This window comes from Wolffia australiana, chromosome 1 (genome assembly GCF_029677425.1).
Source record: "Wolffia australiana isolate 7733 chromosome 1, ASM2967742v1".
In the NCBI taxonomy this organism is placed as follows: Eukaryota; Viridiplantae; Streptophyta; class Magnoliopsida; order Alismatales; family Araceae; genus Wolffia; species Wolffia australiana.
The window spans coordinates 24,569,955-24,593,402 of NC_135835.1; the positions used below are offsets into that span (position 1 = coordinate 24,569,955).

General features: G+C 42.6%; 2 protein-coding genes across 3 annotated transcripts; one reads left to right on the forward strand and one right to left on the reverse strand.

Annotated features, from left to right (window-relative positions):
- Positions 1-4,838: 4,838 nt before the first annotated feature.
- Positions 4,839-5,431, forward strand: LOC144710317 (uncharacterized). The gene is made up of 2 exons (XM_078584087.1): positions 4,839-5,048; positions 5,246-5,431. The coding sequence occupies exons 1-2, from the start codon at positions 4,839-4,841 to the stop codon at positions 5,429-5,431; spliced, it is 396 nt and encodes a 131-aa protein (XP_078440213.1).
- A 10,184-nt stretch (positions 5,432-15,615) lies between these two features.
- ELF5 (proline-rich family protein) lies at positions 15,616-22,161 on the reverse strand. 2 transcript variants are annotated; one of them, XM_078586260.1, is made up of 9 exons: positions 21,954-22,161; positions 20,885-20,978; positions 19,657-19,742; positions 17,878-17,927; positions 17,729-17,792; positions 17,453-17,534; positions 17,021-17,367; positions 16,522-16,938; positions 15,616-15,974 (listed from the first exon to the last, which is right to left on the reverse strand). In XM_078586260.1, exons 1-9 carry the CDS (start codon positions 22,032-22,034, stop codon positions 15,753-15,755), a joined length of 1,443 nt encoding a protein of 480 aa, XP_078442386.1. In that variant the 5' UTR covers positions 22,035-22,161; the 3' UTR covers positions 15,616-15,752. The 2 variants fall into 2 exon arrangements, with proteins under 2 accessions (XP_078442386.1, XP_078442389.1); XM_078586263.1 differs by lacking the exons at positions 20,885-20,978; positions 21,954-22,161 and adding an exon at positions 20,578-20,603.
- Positions 22,162-23,448: the final 1,287 nt, after the last annotated feature.

The window sequence follows — 23,448 nt, forward strand, 5'->3', positions numbered from 1 at the left end:
GAGGAAAGAGGAAATAAGAATAAAAATAATCGTCAAGTCGACGTAGGCGACGTGTCGACTTGTCATATCAAAGGGTGGTTCCGTAGTTGGCGTTGACGACGTGTCATGATGCGGGACATCTCATGCATAAGTGGAGGCGCGTCCGATGCCGATGCGTTAACGTGGTCGCCATCATGGTGGTTCTGCAATTGACATTGATGACGTGTCATGACGCGGGACATCTCGTGCGTAAGTGGAAGCGCGCTGATGCCTGTGCGTTGATGTAGTCATCATCAGGGCAGTTCTCAAGTTGGTGTTGACGACGAGTCATGATACAGGATGTATCAGGTGACGCTAGAGGCGCGTACGAAGATGATGCGTTGACATCATCGCCACCACCGTCTCTTTTCCTCTCTTCCCTTCTCTATCCATTTCTCCATCTATGTAACTACCCCTTCATACTATTTCCCAATATTTTCTTCAATGTTTTTAGTATTGACTAATCGCTTTCATCTCTAAACCCTAAATTTTAACCGCTCACCCTAAACATGCACCTAACTCTTCAGTGCTCCCACCTCTACTACTACTACTATTAGGAATTAGTGTACCATTTTGGACGCTGATTGGCTGACAAGGAACGGGTCCGGAGACCCGCTTTAAGGAATCAAACAAGTTAGACCCGTTTTCTGTTTTCATTGCCATAAAAACCATTTTTTGGAAGGAATTAGTGAACAATGAAAATTTGTGAAAAAGCACCTCATGTTCATTTGCTCTCCTTTACTTCATTTTCCGATGAGCTCACTTCCCTCCCTGCCATCGATTCTTCTCTACTGGGCACTGGCAATTCCTTTCTAACGACCTCACTTCCCTCCTAGATTCAAGATCTGCGATTTTGGATATTCCAAGGTTTGACATCGTTGGCTCCCAGATTGAAGATCTGCGATTTTGGATATTCCAAGGTTTCACGTCTTTGACTTTGTATATTTAGATTCCAATATTTCGTCGATTTTTCTCTTTCGAATTTAGACTTCGGTGTTCCATTCACAACCGAAGTCAACGGTCGGCACGCCTTACTATATCGCTCATGAGGTCTTATCTAAGAGAGAGTATGATGGGAAGGTATATTTATATTTTTCTGAATAAAACATAGAACATGGGCGTAAAAAATAAGAAATATTTTTTATATGCCCTTCTACGCTTCTACTGTTTGAGTAATGAAATATTATATCTCTTTGTATTATTTTGGATATTTCATTTTAAACATATATCTCTACTACTAATAATAGGAATTCATGTATCCTTTTGGATGCTGATTACGCCCGTTATTGAGCGCAATCAGTGGGCCGAGTGAATTGCGTACCGTCGATCGACAGGATCATTCAATGTGAGGACACTCCTTACAGCTGCCCATGATGTGGCAAACGTTCGACCACGTTCTCTCAGAGGCATGTCTGCAACATGCGCTTCGTGCGAATCGAAGATGTGGCCACAAGAACACAAACCTGGCTCCAGACAGCGAAACCCAGTGTTCTAGTTATGCTGCAAGGATGGCGAGGTCGCGTTGTCGGTGTTTCCCAACCCGCCGGTACTGCTTCTTGCTATGTCAGAGGGGACGACGAAGGAGGCGGAGCACTATCGCAATTTTCTTCGAGCCTACAATTCAGCTTTTAGTTTCACGTCCAGCGGTGCAAATTTGAACCGTTTGCTTGCCGACAACCGTGCCGGCGTGTACATGTACCGCATCCAAGGCGGCGTCTATCATCAGATCTCAAATGCTTTGCTGCCCCCCATTGGTCAAGCTCCCTACTTTGCTCAAATCTACATCTACGACACGGACTACCAGATCAACCGACGGAGCTCAATCTTCCCCGATCTACGGTTGTCTGAGTGTGGCCAATCCCTTTGTTCGCTAGTTTTAAGCGAACAACAAAGAAGCGCTTCACTCTGCATCCACCCAAGAGTTCGAGCTACGAGTTGGCGAGCCTTCTATCTGGGACTGCCATTACGATCAACCCATAGGCTCTAAAGTTATTGTTTTTGTGCCTAGAGACGGAAACAAAGGGGATGGAAGGCAAAACATTGTTCTTCGGAAGCGTGGTGGGGGCCTATAGTTCGTGAATCAACTTGACAGGAAGTATGATCCGCTCCACTTTGTGCTGCTCTTTCCGTATGGCAGTCCGGGGTGGAACCTGCAACTGAAGGAAAGGAGCAAGGTGACGATGAACCAGTTTTATGCCTACCACTTCATGGTTTGAGATGCATCAAGAGTGCTTCATCTTTCTGGCCGGCTGTTTCAAGAATATGTTGTGGATGCTTATGCCAAGATTGATGAATCTCGCTTGATGTGGGTTCGTTACAACTAGGCGACGTTGCATGCAAACCTCTACCAAGGGTTGGTTGATCAAGTTGCCGCCGACGATGTTGCCGCGCCTGCAGGGAGGATGATCATTCTCCCCCCTTCCTTCACCGGCGGCCCGCACTACATGCAAGGGCTGTACCAGGATGCCATGGCCATTGTACGACAGACGGGAAAGCCAGATTTGTTCATCATGATGACTTGCAACCCGAACAGGCCCGAGATCAGGGAAGCTCTGCTACCTGGCCAGAAGGCGCAAGATTGATTCGACCTGTGTTGTTGCATTTTACGTTAGAAATTGAAGGAGCTCCTCCATTTGATCATCGACAAGGAAATATTTGGCAAAGTTAAAGGTCATGTGTACGTCGTCGAGTTTCAGAAGCGTGGTCTCCCACACGCACACTTGCTCTGTATATTGGATGATCCATACAAGTCAAAGACTCCTGAAGACATCGACAAGATTGTTTGTGCCGAGTTACCAAATTCTAGCGACAAGGAGTTGTTTCACTGTGTCACGACACATATTATACATGGCCCTTGCGGTCCTACAAACCCAAGATGCTCGTGTATGAAGGACGAAAAGTGCTCCATGAAGTTTCTCAAAGAGTTCATCGGCTCACCCCAAGTCAACAACGATGGGTACCGTCCAGAAGGGTTCGCATCTCATCGACAACCGCTGGGTTGTTCTGTACAACAAGTATTTGTGCAAGGTGTTCAACTTCCACATCAATGTGGAAATCTGCTCTTCCATCCAGTCTATGAAGTACCTGTATGAGTATGTCTACAAGGGCCATGACCGCATTCAAGCCAGAGTAGCTTTGAAAGATGCTCCATGTGACGGTGTTGCCGCTGGTGCAGCTCAAGAGCCTTCGTCACGCGATGAAGCCCAACAGTACCTCAATGCACGATACGTATCTGCATTGGAGGCTTTTTGGCGAATCTGTGAATTCAGCATGCAGAAGATGTATCCAAGTGTGTACGCCCTCTAATTTCATGACGAGAATATGCAATCTGTGGTGTATGTTGAAGACGAACCGGTTAGTGACATCATGGACAGGTCGGCATGCACACCCCACACGGAGTGGATGCGGTACAATAGGGAGCATATGGAAGACGAAGTCGCCAAGCAGATGATGTACTGTGACTTCTCATCGTATTACACGTGGAATGATTGCACTCGATGTTGGTCACGACGTCAGCGCATGTAGTATATCGGAAGGGTGCACTTGGTGAGTCCTCGCGACACTACGTGATACTACCTCTGGTTGATGATTCATCACATTCCAGGTGTGACATGTTACAAAGATCTGCACACCGTTAATGGTGTCGTCTACGACACGTATAAAAGAGTTGCTTAAGTGCGTAGCCTACTCTAGTCCGATGAAGAGTTTGACAATGATCTCGTGTTGGCATCTGGCATTGTTTCTCCCCGTCAAGTTTGCGAGCTCTTCGTGATGATGCTACTCTACATTGACATCTCACAACCAGACGTGCTTCACGAGAAGTACCTTGACGCCATGTCGGAGGACATCCATTTTGCAAACGGTGCTTCACAGGTGACTGAAGTGATACAGCAAGAAGTGTTGAGCGCGCTCAAGTCAATCTTCTACCACAATGGATCTTCGCTCACAGCGTTCCCAGAGTTTCCCCAAGGCATCAAACTCCAGTTGACAGACACAAAATGGGGGCCAAGCCAAGGAAACGACATCATGCATGTGATCTTCACCGCGGAACACCTACAAGCCATGATGAATGAAGAATAGTGACACATGTACGATGCAGTATTTGAAACCATCAAATCGACAAAATGTGCTATGGAGGCCAAGGTCTTCTTTGTTGATGGGCCTGGGGGCTCTGGGAAGACATTTCTCTACTCGACTATTATCACGCAAATCAAGGCCTCTAGCTGCAACGCCATCTCGACTCAGACAAGTGGAATCGCGACGCTTCTTCTGTATGGAGGCTGAATATTGCACTCGACATTCAAGATTCCGATTCTCGTCACTCACATCTCAACGTGTGGAATCTCACCTGACTCCAAGATTGGCCGTCAAATTCAGTCAGCAAGCATGATAATTGTGGACGAAGCTCCAATGATGCACCGCCATGTGTACGAGACACTAGATCGATCGGTTCGAGATGTGATGAAGAGCATCGATGCCAGTTTGGAAACGGTGCCTTCCCGTGGTAAGGTCATTGTGATGGGAGGCAACTTTAGCAAATGCTTCCAGTCATACCGCAAGGCTCACGCTCAATGATCGTCAGTTCATCCCTCAACCAAAGCAATGTATGGCACCATTGCTCTATTTTTCACCTCCGAACTAACGTCCACATTTCACCCGACCAACAAGAGTGGAGCGAGTTCTTACTTCCTGTTGGAGAAGGACACGTTGGCCTTGATGTCGATCTTCCAGCTGAGATTCAGCATGTCTCCTCTCTGTTGGAGCTAATTGCCCAGGTGTGTGGCACCTTTGAAGATGGCACAACTTAGTTGACAGCGAAGATGATTTTGACGCCTCTGAACGATGATGTGGTTAAGGTCAACAACATGGTGCTCGACGTCTTCCCAGGTGAAGTGATAGAGTACTTCAGCTTCGACGCAATCCCTCCTGGCAAAGTAGACAACGAATCCCTCTACCCAAGCAAGTTCCTCGACACGATTGATGATGCTATAATGTGGCTCCACGAGCTACAACTCAAGATCGGGTGCATCGTGATCCTTCTCTAAAACTTGAACACCATGTAAGGTCAATGCAATGGGACCAGGCTTGAAGTGGACGGCTTTTTTCTGGCAATGCTCCACGCCAAAATCGTCAACCAAGGAAATTTCTACGGTGAAGTCCCTCTCCTACCATGATCGCGCTATACCCGTCTTAATCGAGGTTTTCATTTCGATTCATACGCCTCCAGTTTCCAGTTCGACTCGCCTTCGCCATGATGATTAACAAGTCCCAAGGTCAGACTCTCGACATGGTGGGGTTATATCTACCAAACCCGATTTTTACTCACAGCCAACTCTGCATCGCTTTCTCAAGGACTTGGCTCGGTCCGATAGGAATCATGTTCTGTGATGTTGATGCGAACCGACCCATGTGACTAACATTGTTTACATAGAGGTTTTCTAGTAGGAGATGGCAGGTAGAAGGCGGCAAATGCACCGTTTCCAGTTTTCCAGCCCAAAATGTGGCAACGACACCCTAATTCGAGATGGAGACCAGCAGAGAACCAGTAATCTACGCAGCTTCCTCTAAGACTACCGTGGATATGACAGACACCTTTCCTTCTGTGAACTCTGCCATTGTCGATGCAACTGATAGAAAAAGGGCCGAGAGGAAATACTCGAGATCCTTCCTCGAATCTATCAAATTCCTCGAATCTATCAGATTCCTCGAATCTATCAGAGAAAGAGTCTACTGCGTGAGGGACTCTAATCTAGGGTTTTGCAGGAGTAGGATGAACTGGTTGACAATCAGAGGTTATGGGAGAGGAAGAATGATGATGTCGTAAGCAAAGGTAAGCTCACTCCTCTTCATAAAATGATCTCTAACAACTAATTGAAGCTGATTACATCTGATTACAAAGGAAAACCCTAGGTCATGAGATAACCATTTGAAGGCAAAATTGGCTAGCCAAAGATATCCTGGCGCCTCCTGTAGATTTGTGATGGCAGATCTGCCAAATTTTTGCTATCAAAGAAGAGTCCAAGGTATTAAAATCACATTCTCCTTCTATCAACGTCATCATTTTTTTATCTATCAATCCACAAACTTATTAACGTCACTCTGTTGATTTCTTACTTTCACAAAAGCGGAATTCTGTTTGTACCGAATTGCGTAGAAATTTTCAGTAAATGAATTTTCTAAGAGATTGAAGATATTCTAGTTAGTTTTGAGATAAATCAAAAAATTTGGCAGACTAGAGTATTTGGATGCCTGAAATTCAAACTCCACTCTCTCTAGGGAATATCTGAGAAACAACGCCTCTTAGAAATCGAAGATATTTCGTAAAAAAAAAAGAAAATAAATCAAAGATATTTCATTTTTAAGATCAATTAAGCCTCTTTATTTATCTATTATTACATCAATAATTTCCATCATTCTAGTGAAGTTCCTAAATGGCACTAACAAAATTTCTGTTTTTCACTCTCTACATAATATTCCTAAAATTCACTTTTCTTTCAAAATTCTTGGCTGCTCTTTCCTCAATTTTTGTTGTTCATCTTACACATGATTAGCCTACCTCTAATCACTAAATTCAATTTCCAGTGCTGAAGAAATTCTTGCTAACTCACCATCTTCTCTCTCTACCCCAAGCGAGCATTGTGAGCACAGAAACAAAGATCGAGCTCCCTGATTACAGAGGAGCAGAAATAGAAACCAGCACTAAGTGGGGGGACAAGTGGGAAGAGAGATTCTTCTATGGCGTCGGCGCCCAGAAAGGAGACACATGGCATAAATCCCGCACTAGTGACCGTACGCTTCTCCACTGGTTCATGAATATGGAGTAATTATTTTTAAAAAAATATCTCTAGGATGGTCGAGAGCTTGGGAGAAGAGCACCTCGAAAACAGGTAGCTCCTTTGCTCGCTATCCTAGATTACGTTTTTAGTTAGTCGCAGCGCTTCTTCATTTGCAGAATGTTCGTACTTGGAAGAGCACGACGTGGGAGGGCTGGAACATTATCGTCGATGAGGAGACCCACTATGAGTAAGTCAACATCTTGGGCTTACGTCATTGACTTTTTCTTCATTCTCTCTCTTTATATGTGTGTGTGGAAGGGCTGAGCCTCACTACGGGTGGGGGGACGCTGTGGGGGACTCAAGCCAGCTGCTATCTATTCACCCCACACCGCAGTACACAGATAAGAGAGTGAGGCTGATTGGCTGACTGGCTGACAAGAGAGTGAGACAGTCACTCGAGCATTGCGAGAGGGCTCCCCTAGTAACTATATATAGACGTTAAGGTTGTTCAAACGATCTGAGCCGTTATTACGTTTTATAACGGCTCTATCGGATCACCTCCTAACCATCTATATGCGTCCTGACTAGATTTAATCCTGGCCATCTATCCACTCTAGATTTAATCCTGACCTTCTATCTGTGTCCTAACTATGTTAACTCCTAACCATCTATATTTTCCTATATTGAATCCTAGCCACTAATTCTCATAACAAGTATAGGGTAAGTGTCCTTTTTTTACTAGTCTAACCTTAAATTAAGTCCGATTGGCTGCTGCTTTGCTGATGTGGCGTATCCATGGCTAGTTGAACTCCTCCACTTCCCCCCGCAAGATCAGCGTGGTCGGAGACGACGTTGAACTCGGTCGTGAGAAAATAAAAACGAATCTTTGCAAGTGGTTTTGTTAGTAAATCTGCCAATTGATTATCACTATATATGTATTTTACTTTAAGTGCTTTGGCAGCCACCTGTTCACGTACAAAGTAATAATCAATTTCTATGTTTTTCATCCAAGCATGGAACACAAGATTAGCAGCCAGATATGTGGCACCAACATTGTCACACCATAATGTTGGTATGGATTAAGATTGTATTTTTATCTCTTTTAATAATGACTGAATCCAAAGAACTTCAGCAGTTGCATTTGCAACTGCTTTATATTATGCCTCGGTGCATGATCTGGCTATTGTAGGCTATTTTCTTGAACTCCATGATACAAGATTTTTCCCGATGTAGATTAGGTAGGCTCCAATTGATCTTCTGTTTTCCCAATCACCTGCCCAGTCAGAATCACTAAACGCACTTATATTAGAGTCATAATTTTTATGAATGAGTAATCCATGAAGAAGACTGCCTTTTAGATTGTGAAGTATGTGTTCGAGAGCAATCCAATCACTAGAATCAGGTGAATGCATTTTTTGACATACTTTATTCACTGCAAATGCAATATCAGGTCTTGTGAGTGTTAGATATTGAAGCGCCCCAACGATGTGTCTATATTCCGTATCACATAAAGAGTTCATTGTTTTGTCTTCAACTTTGACTGTAGAAGACAGCAATTGAAATTGATAACGGTTTTGGATTTTCCATGTTTGATCTTTTAAGTATAGATAAGAGATACCTTGATTGAGTAAGAATAAACCTTTTTTGATGTGGTACAAGTTCTATTCCAAGGAAGTACTTAGCAGGCCCAAGATCACGGATTGAAAATTGTTTATGCAAATTAAACATAATAGTTTGAATTTCATCAGTTTCTGGAGACATAATCAGAATACAATCAACATAGATCACAATAAAAATTGGGGTCCCATCATGTTTGAGAAACAGAAAGATGAACCAGTTTTAGAACTACTAAATCCGAGAGAATGATGTGATGATGACAATTTATGAAACCATGCTCTAGGTGATTTTTTTAAACCATATATCAATTTCTTGATTAAGGAAATTAAATTAGGATGTGATGTGTCGTGTAAAGCTGGAGATTGTTCCACGTAGACTGTTTCTTCCAGCTCCCCGTGCAGAAATGCATTTGACTCATCAAGCTGATGAATTCTCCAACTTTTGCTAATAGCTAATGACAGAAGTAATCGTATTGTAGTGTCTTTAACTATTGGACTAAGCGTTTCTGTGAAATCAAATGCTTCTTGCTGATTGAACCCTTTAGCTACTAATCGAGCCTTATATCTATCTACATTTCCATCAGGTTTGTGCTGGAGTTTGTTTACCCATTTACACCCGATGACATGAAGATTTTTGTTTCAAGTAACCAAAATTCAGGTTTTGTTTTGCATGAGAGCATCATATTCAGCTCATCGCTTGCATCCAGTTGTCATTCTTGGATGCTTCAATGTAAGTAGTCGGTTCAATGTACTTTAGACTTGTAAATAAGAATTCAGGAATAGGATGTTTGATAGCTGAAAATGATAAGTGAGTTTTCTCCTGATTGTAAATATCACTAAGTTTCTTAATTTTAAGAGCTTCACCTGGTTGAGGGGTATGATCAAGCGTACTAGAACTTTCTTGCAGGGCGAGATCTAGTGAATCAGATATTTCTATGTTTCTATTCAGTACTGAGGTCGACACCTGATTGTCTTCTTCCACATTCAGTACTGAATCTGGTCTAGGTGATTGAGGCATGTCAGTATAATCTTCAGAGTTATTATTATCAGTTACAGAGTTTTGTTCTGCTAATAATATTCTTTGTGTTTTCTTTACAATTGGGATACTGAATGCTACAGTCGGATGTGATCCAAGTATTCCTTTGTACTGATTATTATTACATGCAAATGGAAAAATATCGTCATCAAAAATTGCATGCCTTTAAATATATATATTACCTGATTGGAGTGACAAACATCTGTAGCCGATACGCATTGAACTTTATCCCACGAAGACACATTTCTGACCTTGAATCCAGCTTGTGTTGTGTATAAGATCTTAGATACGGATAACAAAGACACCTAAAAACCTTTAAGAAAGAGTAATCTGGTTTGCTTTTGTACATAATCTCAAAAGGAAATTTGTTTTCTAGAATAGTATTTGGTAGTTTATTGATGAGATACGTAGTTGTAGCTACTACCTCATCCCAAAATTTTCTTGGCATTGAAGCATGACTGAGTAATGTCAAAGTTGTTTCTACTATGCGACTATGTTTTCTTTCTGCTGTCCCATTTTATTCAGGAGTATGAAGACATGATACCCGATGAACAATATACTGTGAATTTAAGATTGGGTGGAGCGATTAATTCCCTCCTCCCCAATATGACTGAAAGAAATTTATTTTACTAGAAAATTGATTTTCTACTCTTTTTTGGAACTCAGCAAATTTTGATTGTAATTCACTTTTTCGTTTGATTGTAATTCACTTGCATACTTAATATAGTCATCAATAAAGACAACATAATAAGAAAAACCAAAGTTCGATAGAATAGGGGAAGGTCCCCATAAATCAGAGTGGATAGTTTCCAGTGGTTTGTTAGAACAATGATGAGTAGGCAAAAAAGGTAATCTATGTGATTTCGATATTCTACATGAATCACATATGAATCATTTGAAAGATATGAAAAAGGAAGTTCAAATTTCTCTATAACTAGTTGTAAAACTTGAAATCGGGGATGCCCAAGCCTCGAATGCCATGTATTTGATGATGTCTTCTCTCCAATTAACCGAATTGGTTTTGTAATCTGCGGCACTAGACAGTAAAGTCCTTGATGTCGGACATCATCGGTGAGGTCGTCCGACGGGTAGTAACCTACGAAAATATGTAACTACGTGATGACGTGAACCCTAGGCAGATGTACTGGTAGGCCCCGACTTGTGGGGATTCGCCGAGCTCCAAGCTTCGAGTGGACGACCAATGATGGTGACTGTGACCTTTTGATGCTCGTCCAGGCAATGACAGGGACTACGGCGTTGAACAGAATAATTATGTTGACGCTCGCACATAACGGACGGGCTTGACATGTACCTAAGGATTCACTCGTGTCGTAGTTTTCTTGATATAGTCTCTCACCTTAACTAACCCAAGCGCAGTGGAGTACAGCAGAAAATATACTGAAAGACGTAATATAACTGACAAACAAGGGGAACGACGTACCTCATCAGTGGCGGCGTTCATCGTCGGTGTCTTCGTTAATGCACAGCATGGCTAGACCAACGGCGATGTCGCGGCGCAGGAGCTTGATACCGGAGGTTGGAGGCAAGGACGAGGAGGTAGAGGGGCAGTCAAACGACTCAAGCAATCGGTAGTGTTCAGCAGGTGCCACCAGGCAATGTCCGATGCGCGCAAACTGAAAATGGTCGTGAGCGGCAGCACACGATACCAAGGTTGGGCGTGAGTCCCAGCAGCGGCTAGCAAGTAGCGAAAGGTGAAGCGTGGCGTGGACGGTGATAGCATCTCACAGGCACAATGCAGTTCGAGGATTAGCGGAGAGTGCAAGTCAAAGCGTGGATGCAGCAACCTGGAGTTGTAGCTACACCAACAGTGGTAGCGACCAGCCATGCAGGAGGTGGTCGGTCGTCAATTATCAAGGCACGTCGAGCGCGACGGTGCACACTCGTGGGTAGTCCAAGATGGTGCGGAGTCGCCAAGGCGGGTGAGGCATGGACGGGCTGACATGATTGCAATGGCGTTGGGAATCGCCGGTGACCCAGGTGCACGGCACAGGCGCCCCAAGGTCGTCATGGAGTTGGCGCACGAAGACTAGGCACGTGAACGATGCAGCGTATGTCGCATGTCACGGACGTAGACCGCGGCTTGGCGGAAATCTGTGCACGAGCAACGGTTGTGTCGGGAAATACTGCTTGAGTGCACGAGGCATGGGTCCCATAGTGTGTAGCGCGATCAAGAGTCACCTGACCACCTCCCGCAGGTCAAAGAGATACCGAGCGTAGCCGATCGAGAATGCGACGGCTCAATGGATGGGCTGACGGGCACCAAGGGATGCCAACGCAGAAGCGGAGAAGAGAAGGGGGCGTTGACGACAACCCTTCTCCCTCCAAGTTCCTTCTTCCTCCCTTCCTTCGGCTCATCCTCCTTCCTTTCCCCTTCTTCTTCTTCCTCCTCATCCTCTCCTCCTCTTCTCTCATGAGACCAAGTTCTGAACGATACCTTCCACATTAATAAAACCAGATCTAGATCTGTCTGGCCCCTGTCATGGCCTTATATAGGGTCATGATGGGCCCTTACAAAGGGTCCAATAGCTAGGCCCAACAAGGGGGTCCTTATGCAAAGGGACCCCTTTTAAAACACAAAACAAAATAAAAATGACTCGATATGCAAACCATATGGTAAGAAAATGACACGACACACAACAGGACGGATACAGACACGACGAGAACAAACACACAAACACGGTAAAACAATGAATCGATCGAGTGATAACTTGAAAATTATAATGTTAAATTGATGAATATTACATACATATATGTGTTTTACTAGCTATGTTTGCATGTTATCATACATAAATGGTCATAAATGACTTGTACTCTGATTTTATAATTGTTTCTTATTTTTTTAGTATTTTTACATGGTATTTAACCTCAGTGCATTGAAGAAATATTTTGTACACGGCATAACATAGTTGACTAGAGGTTGGTAAATGCTTTATTAGTTTTTCGGAATTTTGCCGATATTTTTTTACAATTTTTTTACCATTATTTAGCCAAGAAATGATTTCTAGAATAAAAAGAATATTTTTATGATTTATTTAAGATTTTAAAATGTGTTTTTTTAATTTCGTGGCATCCACGTCATTCGCCCGAAAATTCAAGCGAATGATTGGATGCTTTCATTGAGCGTTTTATTGGCTTATTATGGCATCCCAATGTGCGATGCCATAATGAGCAAATCATTAATTCGAAAGGAGCAACTGGCGCTGGCGACGAGGAAAAGCTAAAGTTTCTCTTTTTGTTCCTTCTCTTTTCTTCATGCAATAAATGTACGCGTGGATTTATGATTATTCCTCGTACGCGGAATCGATTAGCCGCACGCATTGATTGCATGCGGCAATCGATCCACTTGCATTTAATAAAGGGTAAGCTCACCTTTATTTTTTTATTAAAACAAGGAAACGCAGGGCGACATGGCGCAATCTCGGCCACACAAGAAGAACATTTTGTCCCTATCTTACAATGATGATTGCAGCCTGTGGAAGTGCGCAAAGACGTGTAAAACGCGATCTGAGGGTGGAGAAAATGAGGAAAAGTCATCAGCCAATAAAAAAGTGAATTTTTTAGCTGCATGGAAGAGAGATAAAATGATCCAATGGCCATGATTAATCGTCAGTAAAATGGCAATGTCTTGAGATCTAGTTGTCCGAGCGCCCAAATTTTGAGGGTAGGTTTGTCTTTTCATCCTCTACGATCCAGACTGTTGGATTTTTAAATGGAGATCGGGAAGAAGGGAAATTTCACTTTTGAAAGCTCTCCCCAAGGATTTGGCCAGGAAGGACACAAGTGATGCTTTGGAAGTCGACAGATCTTGGTTCATCATTGAAAGTTGTAAGTTTCTAATTTGCTTTTTGAACTTCTTCTTGAACGATTCTAAAATGCCAAGGCATGTGCAAAATGTACATGCCCTTGAAGTTGATTTGAATGGAAATGAGCATTGCATTCTGATTTTGATTCAATATCTGACTTTAATCCTTAGTTCTCCATTGATTTTCATCCAATTTGGCATCTTAGATCTCTAGAATAGGATTGAATTTCACCTTTAATTCATTTTCCCCCAAATTTTTATACTCTCTCTCTCCAGGTTAATTCGTCTATTTTCTCTCTCTAGATTTAGAAATTGATCATTTGAAAATTCAATTCAACATATAAAAGACTGAATACTAAATTTCATCCAAAAATTTGTCCATCTTCAAGTCCAATTTCAAAAACCCCTTTCTTGATTATTAGTGCCCAATTTTAATACATAAAAATTGTCTTAATAAAATCATCCCGATTGGAAAATTGGTAATCCGAGTTAAATTGATTTCAGAACCAAAAGTATCCTATCTATATTTTCTTGACTGAAAATATTAATATCAGAATTAAGCTTTTGCTAAATTTTGATTAATTACAAAATAAAATTAAACATGATTAAGGCCTATTAAATGTAAATTTAATTCATTATTGGAATAATTCATTTGAATTAGGATGAAAATTCTTGCTTAGCGCCTCCCTGTGGTTCGACCCCTTGCTTGCTCTATAAATAGTATTTAGTGATTAAGGGTTATTATAAATTTTATTGTATAAGTTTAAAAGTGAAAATAACGACATATTTTATACATCAAATTTAGGCTTATCACCAAGCACGAACTAATGAAAATCAAAACGCAAAAATTACGAACCAGGGTGTCTTCATTGATGCCTTGGCGTGCCGGTCGGGCTGGACGCGAACCGGCGGGGCTGTCGATGACAATGATGGTTGTTCCGCAGATGTCTCCAGTGGAACAGGTTGGCGCGCTCCATCAGTCCCTCTTTAATTGTTCCCCTGAGTAAGACTTGGCTGGTTTTCTTTTTATAATACTTACGTAATAACTATATATGGACGTTAAGATTGTTCAAATGATCTGAACCGTTATAATTAATTCCTATATCTTATTTAGCCTGTAGTGGGTCTTTGACAGTGGATATCTCCATTCCCGCTGGAATTGATGTTGATGATGAGGATTGTTGGTCGGCTTGGCACAACAAGTGCATTGCCCTTAGCTTCTTGTTGGCCTCTGCAATGTGGGGATCCATGAAACCTTGGCCGGTCTACTTGAGTTTGGGATTTCCACCATGACCGATGACTTTGCGGCCTGTCCAAATGCGTAGAACGCCTCTTCTTTGGGTTTTGGGCTTGCTCCCTGAGGAAACGCATATAACGGCTCATAGGGCAAGCCCCAAACCCCAAAGAAGAGGCGTTATACGCATTTAGACAGGCCGCAAAGTCATCGGTCACGGAGGAAATCCCAAACTCGAGTGTGACATGGCCGTCTTCACGTCTCCTGTCCCTTCACGCGTCCCACGATTTTGATCCCGCATCCCATCAACAGATGGCATCCCGTTCCAGGTGATGAAATGACATATTGACCGTTAAAATTTTTAATTGCTAAATTGTTTTAACATTTTCAGTTCTCTACCTCTATGTCTGTCTTGCTCTCTCTTTGTCTCCCCCTCCTCATACTCTCTCTGTCTGCCTCCCTCTCTCTCTCTCACTCTCTCTCCCAGACTTTCTCACTTCTCTCCATGTCTCCCCGTCTCCCCAGCTTGAAATCAAATTGGGTTTTAGAAAGCTACCCTGTAACTATCTATTCGTTTTTTGATCTCTTCTCTAACTATCTAGGGAAATTTAACTAACTATTAGGTTTCAGTACTTGGAACTTATTTCAATCTGAAGAAGATTCTTTTTCTTGCTTTCATAATCCGCTTGTTAAATTTCCATTTCTTTGCTCTCCCTCTCTCTTTTTGGATCCCTTTCTCGCTCCCTCGCTCTGGGTCAATCTCTCTCTCTCCCCCTCCAATTTCCCTCTCTCGTCCGCCGTCAAAGGGCTAAAAACCATCATCCGTCACAGATCCATCACAGTGACGAATGATGTCATGGATGATGTTTGCCATTCCCTACTATTATCTCTCTCTCATCATTCAAAAGTTCATCACAAGTCATCCATCATGGCCACCCCAAGACCCTCGGCACTGTCGTATATCATCCATCATCAATATCTCTTCATATCACTACCAATCTAAGATGTCATCCGTCACGACTCCGCCACAATGACAAATGATGTGACCGATGGCAGTTGTCCTGTAGATCAGTCATCCAAGCCCCTCATTGTGGTCTCCATGTCCGCCTGGATGGAGGATTGGAACTCTAATAAGAGAATAAAAGTGATTAGTGACGACAGACCGAACCTTACGAAGACAAGGGGTTTTTCTTTGCCATGGTTCTTGCTGTCCTCTCGTTAAATCATACTTGCTCACTGATCTCCATGGCTAGGAATCCAGAGCTCCCAAGGCTTTCATATCCTCCAGGAAAGCCATGTAAGAGTCATCCATGGTTGGGTTCTTGGTGGAAGATGATGATGAGGGTGCCGATTTGACCACCGGAGATCGGGAAGGTGGCCGGGCGGAAGATGTGCTCGGGGCCAACGCTTGCGCTCTTGGCTTCATCTTCGGCGCCGTTGTCTCCCTCCGCACCCGCACCGATGCAGGAACCTGTTCCATCATTTTAACAGACGCGAGGAGATGATGATCATGATGGTGGTCCCAATAACTGCTTTAAGAGAGAGAGAGAGAGAGAGAGAGAGTAATGATAAAGGCAGCAAATAAGATGATGATGTTGATGATACATATGCTGATATGGATGACCATGATGTGCAATAAGCACTCAAATAGGAGATTGATAACCTTGAAAGCATTATATGATCATGAACAAAAAGTGGCTGGCTATACTTTCCATCTGGATGCTAACATCCATCTATGTTGTTGGATTCTTTTTGCAACAAGGACATATGAAGAAATAGATGATGATGATGATGATGATGATGATGATAACGATGATGATGAAAGCATTGAAGATGATGATGATGACGATGATGATGATAACGATGATGACGAAAGCATTGAAGATGATGATTCGTAGAATGATGATGCCAATGAAGCAGATAAAATATGTTGAAGATGAGAATGACTACAGCGATGGTGAGAATAATCGCGTGATGAGAGAAAGATGTTGAGGATGGTGGTAGGCAAAGAGACATACCATGGAAGTGAGCTCCAAGTTGTGCTGAGCCAGAGGCCTCTTGACGACGGTTGAAGCAGCCGATTTAACATAAGACGGCTTGGGTGGCCTCATGGCAGCGGCCTCATCGTTATGAAGAAAAGGCTGCCCGGGAGGAAGCGGCGGTCTGAACATGGGGGGCAGGGCATGCCCAGGAGGGAAAGGCGGCATCGGCAGTATCGACGTAGGCATAGCCATTCCCGGCGGATAAGGCTGAGGCGGAAGGCCATGCAAAGGGGGAAGATGCGGTGCCGCCATTGAGTGGATCTGAGGAATGCCAGGTGGCAACAAGTCAGGCTGCATAGGAAACCTAATGGGCCCTGGCTGAGGAGCCAGCTGCTGCTTGGGTGGCAGCCCAGGAGGAGGTGGTGGAGGCAAAGGATATAAGTTTGCTGGGGCCTGCAAGAAGGAAAGAAAATTTTGATAAATATGAAGCCAAAGGTTTTCATAGAATACCCTATGATGGGATCATAGAGCTTACCTCACTGGGTTCGCCATCCTCCCCTTGTTCTGCGAGCTGCGACTGTGATGGCGGAGGAAGAGGAGGCATCAAGGGGTGAGACCCGGCAATGCTTTCCCTTAGAGGCGGAGGCAAGCCCGGCGGTGGCGGTGGTATCCCCTGAGGGGGAAGTGACAAGCTCTGGCTATTTGGCTGAGACGGAGGCGGTGGTGGTGGTGGCGGTACAGAGACGGGAATACTGTGATCATCAGAGGGAAGATCGGAATCAGGCAACGGCGGCGGCGGCAGAGGCGGTGGCGGAGGAGGCATCTCTTCTGTTTCTGAATTTGATGTCGACCCAGCAGCAGCAGAAGAAGATGAGGGAATCTCTGGTCAGAGAGAGAAGAAACATGTTACTTTGACCGGGAAGAAGAGATCTAGATTTTAGGAGAGAGAAAGAGAGGGTCATCCTACCCAGTGAAGATTTGTACATGGGAGGTTTTCCAGGCGGTGGAGCTCCGGTGGGGTTCAGCATTGGGTGGTAGTAAACAGAGTCCTGAATAATAGTGGAAAGAGACTAAATGTAAATCTGTGTTCTGGGGGGAGTTAATTTACGGCATTAAATGGAGGGAACTACCGTTAAAAGGAAAAAAAATGTGAATGGAAAAGACCAAAAAGCGCCTTAAGGGATAAAATGACTAAAATACTCCTCACAGAGGTCAGGGTTAGCATTAATTTATAATGGAGTACCTCGGGCCTGAGATGGCTGGCCTTATCATCTCCAATGCCTGGCTTCCGTGGAGGGCCCAAGTGGCTGGAGAATCGACCAAGGGTTTACCCAATGAGGAAGAAACAAACTAAATTCTCTTAAAGAGGTCAAACTGGATGTACTAGTTTACCTAAACATGACCGGCGTTTCGCCCTTTTCGCGCATCTTTTCTTCATATTCCTGCCGAGGAAATCAAGTATAAAGACACACTTCAACAAGGAGTACAGCTATAATTGCTATTTCTGTCTTCTTCAGAAAAGAAAAAGTCATTTTCTTAAAATAACTTTTTCATGCGACACAGAGAAGACATGAATAAGTTTATGATGGATAAATAAGAATCCTGTAATAGTTAAATAACAAGGAAAATGAGAAAAAATGTGTCCATACAATGTGCCCAAATACCCAGCCTGCTACCATGTTTAAGGGGAATTCGAAACCAAATAATCCATGGCGAGGATTTTATTAGACTCTTTGAGCATATCAGAAGTAAACTACCTTCCAAAAATATATATATATATATTATTCCAAAAAATGTAATAATAACATTGGATTTTTTATTGACTTCTAATTCCTCTTGCACCACTTCATTCACCAAACGGCCAATTAATTCTATCGATTTTAGGGAGATAACCATCAAAGTAAAACGTATTTATCAGACACTTTTGTCACAGAGATTAACCGCACCAAATTGGCGGCAACATGGACACACCAAAAATTGAAATGTTAGAGTCTTCTATTAATTTTGGGTTTGCAGACAAGAGGCAAAGATGATGACAAACTCGTCATTCCACTGGCATCGTCATCTCAATGAAAAACGAATGACAAGAGCAAGGATAGGTCATCATCGTCCTTTCATCCTACATCTGCAGTGCTGGCGAACCCTAAACCTGAGCAACAATACTAAAAAAACACTGTATATTTGTAAATTCTTGAGAGAGATGAGGAAATGATGAGAAGAAGAGGAGAGGAACACCAGAAAATAGGGCACAAAAAGGTTAGAATCTCCATTACTAATCCTTTGCCCTTTTTATACAAATATGCACTGAGGAGAGAGAGAAAAACAGTCCCTCCAATGGTCATATTTTTGAAAAATATGACCGTTGGGACCTATCACATCCAGCTGCCCTTTTTTGCAACTGGATGTCCAACGACTAGTTTTCCAGCCGTTGGAGTCTGGGCCTGATGTAAATCAGGCCCAGTATATATTAGGTCCTTAGTGGACCTAATATATGGCCCTAATGGGCCCCTCACTATTGGGCTCTTAATGGGCCCTTAACGGGCCCTTATTTAGATTGATTTTAGTTAGGTTTTTTATTCATTTTCCTAGGGTTATTCTATTACATGTACATGGCCTTTGGCCCATAAGTCAGTCCAATCTGCCCTAAATGGGCCGTGATGATCTAACAATATTCAGTGACATGATACTCAGCGTTTGTTGAAACCATATACATACCAATGGACTCGAATAGACAAGCAAAAAGAATCAGGATACCAGAGGTACTGTTTGAACTAGAGGAAAATGAAACAGAGCCCGAAGCTATGCTACCAGAGACAAACCATACAAATACATTAACTCACTTTTAGTCTTGATTTCAGGACAATACAAACAAAATATAGAGACAACACTTATCTGTGTTCTATGACCGCACCAAATCCTGAGTGTGCTGATACGCAATATCGATGGTTTCTAACTAGGAAGATTAATCTTAGCAATGTTCCAATACATAAAACATCTAAATGAAGTAGAAACAGATAGATGGCCCACGTGAAAAGCCATCACAGAGTTGAAGCACATACTGTAGGCAAAAGATAAATTTATAAGGCAATTAGTTACAAATTCAAATAGAAAGCGCTCAGCCACCAAAACACCAAATGTCATGCGCGTGATGAACTTGGAAAATGCAGTTACCTTCCTCTTTTTCACAACCATATTTAATGTGTCCTCAAGCTGTCTTTTCTTGTGTTTTCTTGCTTTATCCAACGCACCGTCTGCCTCTGCATGGATCAATGCTATGTTATTTGTGCCCTGGCTAACAAGATATCTGAAAAAATTAACAAGTTAAAAAATGAACCACATCACAACAGTACGATAACTTTGTTTTCAAAAAAAACAACAGTACGATAACTAGCAACTCAAATTCTGTTCCAAAGATTGAAACCTGAGACAAGATCCAATTGATTTTTTTTCTCAAAGTTAACTATGACAGCAAGATGGTGGATACTTTGCTTCATTTGTCCAACGGTCAATCCATATGTAGGACCATAAATCAAAACGAATCATTGCACATTAACTCCTATTAGTAATTCAAAAAAAAAAATCCTATTAGACTTCCATCACGAGCTCTGGACATTTCAAAGGCCGATCAAACTAAAATGATACGTTGATTCTGATTTTCCAAACTCGATAAACAAAAAGGAACAGAGAAAATTATTAATGAAGCAAGAATTGGTCAAACTGAATTATCCAACTGCAATATGGTTTCATAAACTAGCAGAAAAATATTTACAAATCTGGAATTTTTAAGGATGACATGTTTGGATCAATCCACATGAGATTCATCCTTCGTACGTACCATACCATAGCCCGGACTGACAAAGTACGATCAATTGAAAGGGCATTTTTACCACCAATTCTTTATTTTCTGATCGTTTTAACTGAATGTAAAAACATATTGTTTCTACTTAAAATTCTGTTCTCCTGGACCTCTCAGTATCATTCGAAGCCAGATGAAGTTCGGATCATTCGTCGGAGAATAAAAACAGAGTGACCTGTAGGATTCCCAACAAATCTTTCGATTATTTCAGAAGCAGACGATTCTTTGTGAGGTACCTCCAACAGATTTTCAACAAGGTGCATATTCTCCATTTTGAGCCCCTAGGACAAAGACAGCCACAAACATATTGGTGCACATTCCATATTCTCCTTAAATTTTAAAATATGGCCTTCAAAAGAGAAGTCGGTTATCTACCGGAAGATAACAAGGCAACATAATATGTACTCTTATTCAGCAAAGAATCCAAGCAAAAGCTGTCTTGCACAAAAGCAGGAGACTTCAAACATTTCTTACATAACGCACTGCAGAAAAAATGAGTTGAACAGATTTATTTCCAAAGGCATATAGTCAAAAAAAACTTACTCATCATTTCCAGCTTTTGAATTTGATCTCTGATGGCTTCCGGGTCCTTCTTTAAAATACCGACTTCACGTACTTTCTTTCTTTCTTTCTTGTTCTGCCAAAAAAGTAAAGGAGGCATGAGTAAATATGTCACAATGACGGCGGGGTAGTTAAAATGAGATAGAAATCAAACTCCATATAATCATCATTTTCAAGTAACGGTATCCTAGAGTAATGAAAACTTATCATGGAACCAGAAGATAAATATTGTAAAATCTAAAGGGCCATAGGAACATGATGCAAAAGAGAGATAGAGAGACTGCAGAAAAACATAGATATTCTTAGAGCAGAAAGAATACACATAAAATTTCTTAGTTGTGCTACGAGGAATGCCATACAGTTCGAGTTGATGAGTGGTGCGCATGAAATTTGATTACTAGATGGTCAAAACTATCATCTGATTCATTAAAACTGCTTTCAACCCTTGCAAGACATCCAAAAGTACATATATCTTTTCGAGATTGAACCACCAAATCACAGATTATCCGTTCGAGAACGGTGAAATGATTCCAAGTCGTAGATCCACAGCTGTTAGGAAGACAGGTAAGGGCTGCGGTTTGCCTTATAAATTCAAGGATTGATGGGAAATAAATTTCGGATTAAAGCATATAAAGATGTTTAAACAAAACAACAAATAAACTCCTCATATGATGAAGAAATAAAATTACTCACACCCTTAGTCGGAAAGAGATATGTCTAGAGTTCATTCTTCCATTTGGGTGAATAAAATCAAGAATCAAATTTCGATTACTCATGATCAGAAGAAGAAAAACTAATTTATAATCCAAAATCGACTCAGTCTGAAAGTCCATCATCAACTATGATCTGAAAGACTGGTAACAGGCCGGCCCAATGCATCTAAAATTACCTATGATCTGTCGTACGGGAAGCTGAATTATTCCCGACCAAATACTCCATCTTTATTCTCTAAAAAACGAAACTAGCATGCACCCACCAAACGTCGAAATCACAGAAGTTACACAGTATGAAAAGAATCAGCGGCAAAGCTCATTCGATGAAAGGAGAATACCCTTTTGAGCTCCTTCTTGCGTAGCTCCTTCCGGTAGGCATCCGTAGGGTTCATCACCTTCCCTCCCTTGGTCGTCTTCATCGTCGATTCTCGAAGACCTTCCGGCGTTGCCGATTTTGCGATTCTTCCCTCTCCGATCGTCTTCTTGCAATCCCTAGAAATCTGTTCTTGCGTCTAAGAACGATTCGATCCCTTCTTTTTACTGCAGCAGAGCAGGCCGGCTAGAAACTAATTATTGGTTTTTTTTGTTTATTAACTTAAATATTGTTAAAATATAGGGGTTATATCACGGTGTGGCCCGAACTTTTTCAAAAATTCGAGTTACAGCCCTTACTTTTTTTTTGCCGCGACACAGCCCGAAGTCCCATTTGGTCCGCAGCCTGTGACGTGGAGTCTACGTGGCTGCCAGGTGGAGTTCCGGCGGAGTCCACCTAGGCGGAATCCACGTGGCAGCCACGTGGATTCCACGTCATAGCGCGATTTGAAGAAAGAAAGATTTTAGCCCGCCAATGTGAGTCACCCGGGAGAGAGCTGAGAAAGGCGACGAAGGAGAAAGAGACGGTGGAGAAGGAGGAAGAAAGGGCGCGAGGGAGAAGGGGCTTCCGCGCTGATCAACGCCATCGGCGCCGGAATCGTTGCGAGCACGCCCTCGCCCTCGCCCTCCTCGATCGGCTGAAGCGGCCGCCCTACTCTGTCGCGCCGACGGTCCTCACCTACAACACCGTCATCGACGCCTGCTCTCGGGCCACGGAGGTGCCTTGGGATAAAGAGGAGATGGGCGAGCTAAATTCATGCTCTTCCATACCCATTCGTTCATTTGCGTTTGTTGTTCTAGGGTTCATTGAAATTTGATCTTCAATTCTTCTTCCTCGCCGATTCTTTTTTGCTTTGATCCACGAGTGATGGTAGACTGCGGACTGATTGGATCTCAAATTTCAATCTCTCTCTCTGTAGAACTCTCGCATGAAGGAGAAGGGGGGGAAGAAGAATTCCCGCGGATCGGAGCATTGTCTTCAATTTGCCAAGAAATCAATTCTCCAGACGCAGCGAATTTGTTTTCATATGCTTTTTTTGTCAAATTCTATTGGAAATTTGGTTTCTCGTGATTTGAATCAAGATTTATTTTAAGCAGTACAGTTATCCGACGGATGGATTTGTTGATGAACAGATTCATCTTTGACTGTTTTGCTTCTTAGTTTGATTCGTCCTAGGTTTGACGCCTTCTTTTCGGGTCGCCTTTTCTCTTGGTAGATCTGTGCCTTTTCTCTTGCGGTCGTCATGGATTTAGGCTGCTTCAGGATTCAATTTCTTGCTTCTTTAATTGGTGGGTCTCTTTGTAGAGCAGATTCTTGTGAGGATTGAATCGTTGACCCCCCGGTTCCCTCTTGGCCTATGCTGCAAGATCTAATGGAAAGAAAGAAGAACACGACGGATCTATTAACCGCCGGAAGGAAGAAGGTTTTTCTTGCCCCAATTCCCTTTCATGTTGCTTTTT

Bases quoted from the DNA above. Each gene is read 5' to 3' on its own strand.
- ELF5 (XM_078586260.1), bottom strand. From the start codon at position 22,034: ATGAAGACGACCAAGGGAGGGAAGGTGATGAACCCTACGGATGCCTAC. The intron at 19,743-20,884 runs GTAAGTTTTTTT...TGATCCATGCAG, and splicing joins TCAAAAGCTGGAAATGATGA to AGGCAGACGGTGCGTTGGAT. The intron at 17,793-17,877 runs GTAAACTAGTAC...TCGATTCTCCAG, and splicing joins GAAACGCCGGTCATGTTTAG to CCACTTGGGCCCTCCACGGA.
- LOC144710317 (XM_078584087.1), top strand. From the start codon at position 4,839: ATGATTTTGACGCCTCTGAACGATGATGTGGTTAAGGTCAACAACATG. The intron at 5,049-5,245 runs GTGATCCTTCTC...ATACGCCTCCAG, and splicing joins AACTCAAGATCGGGTGCATC to TTTCCAGTTCGACTCGCCTT.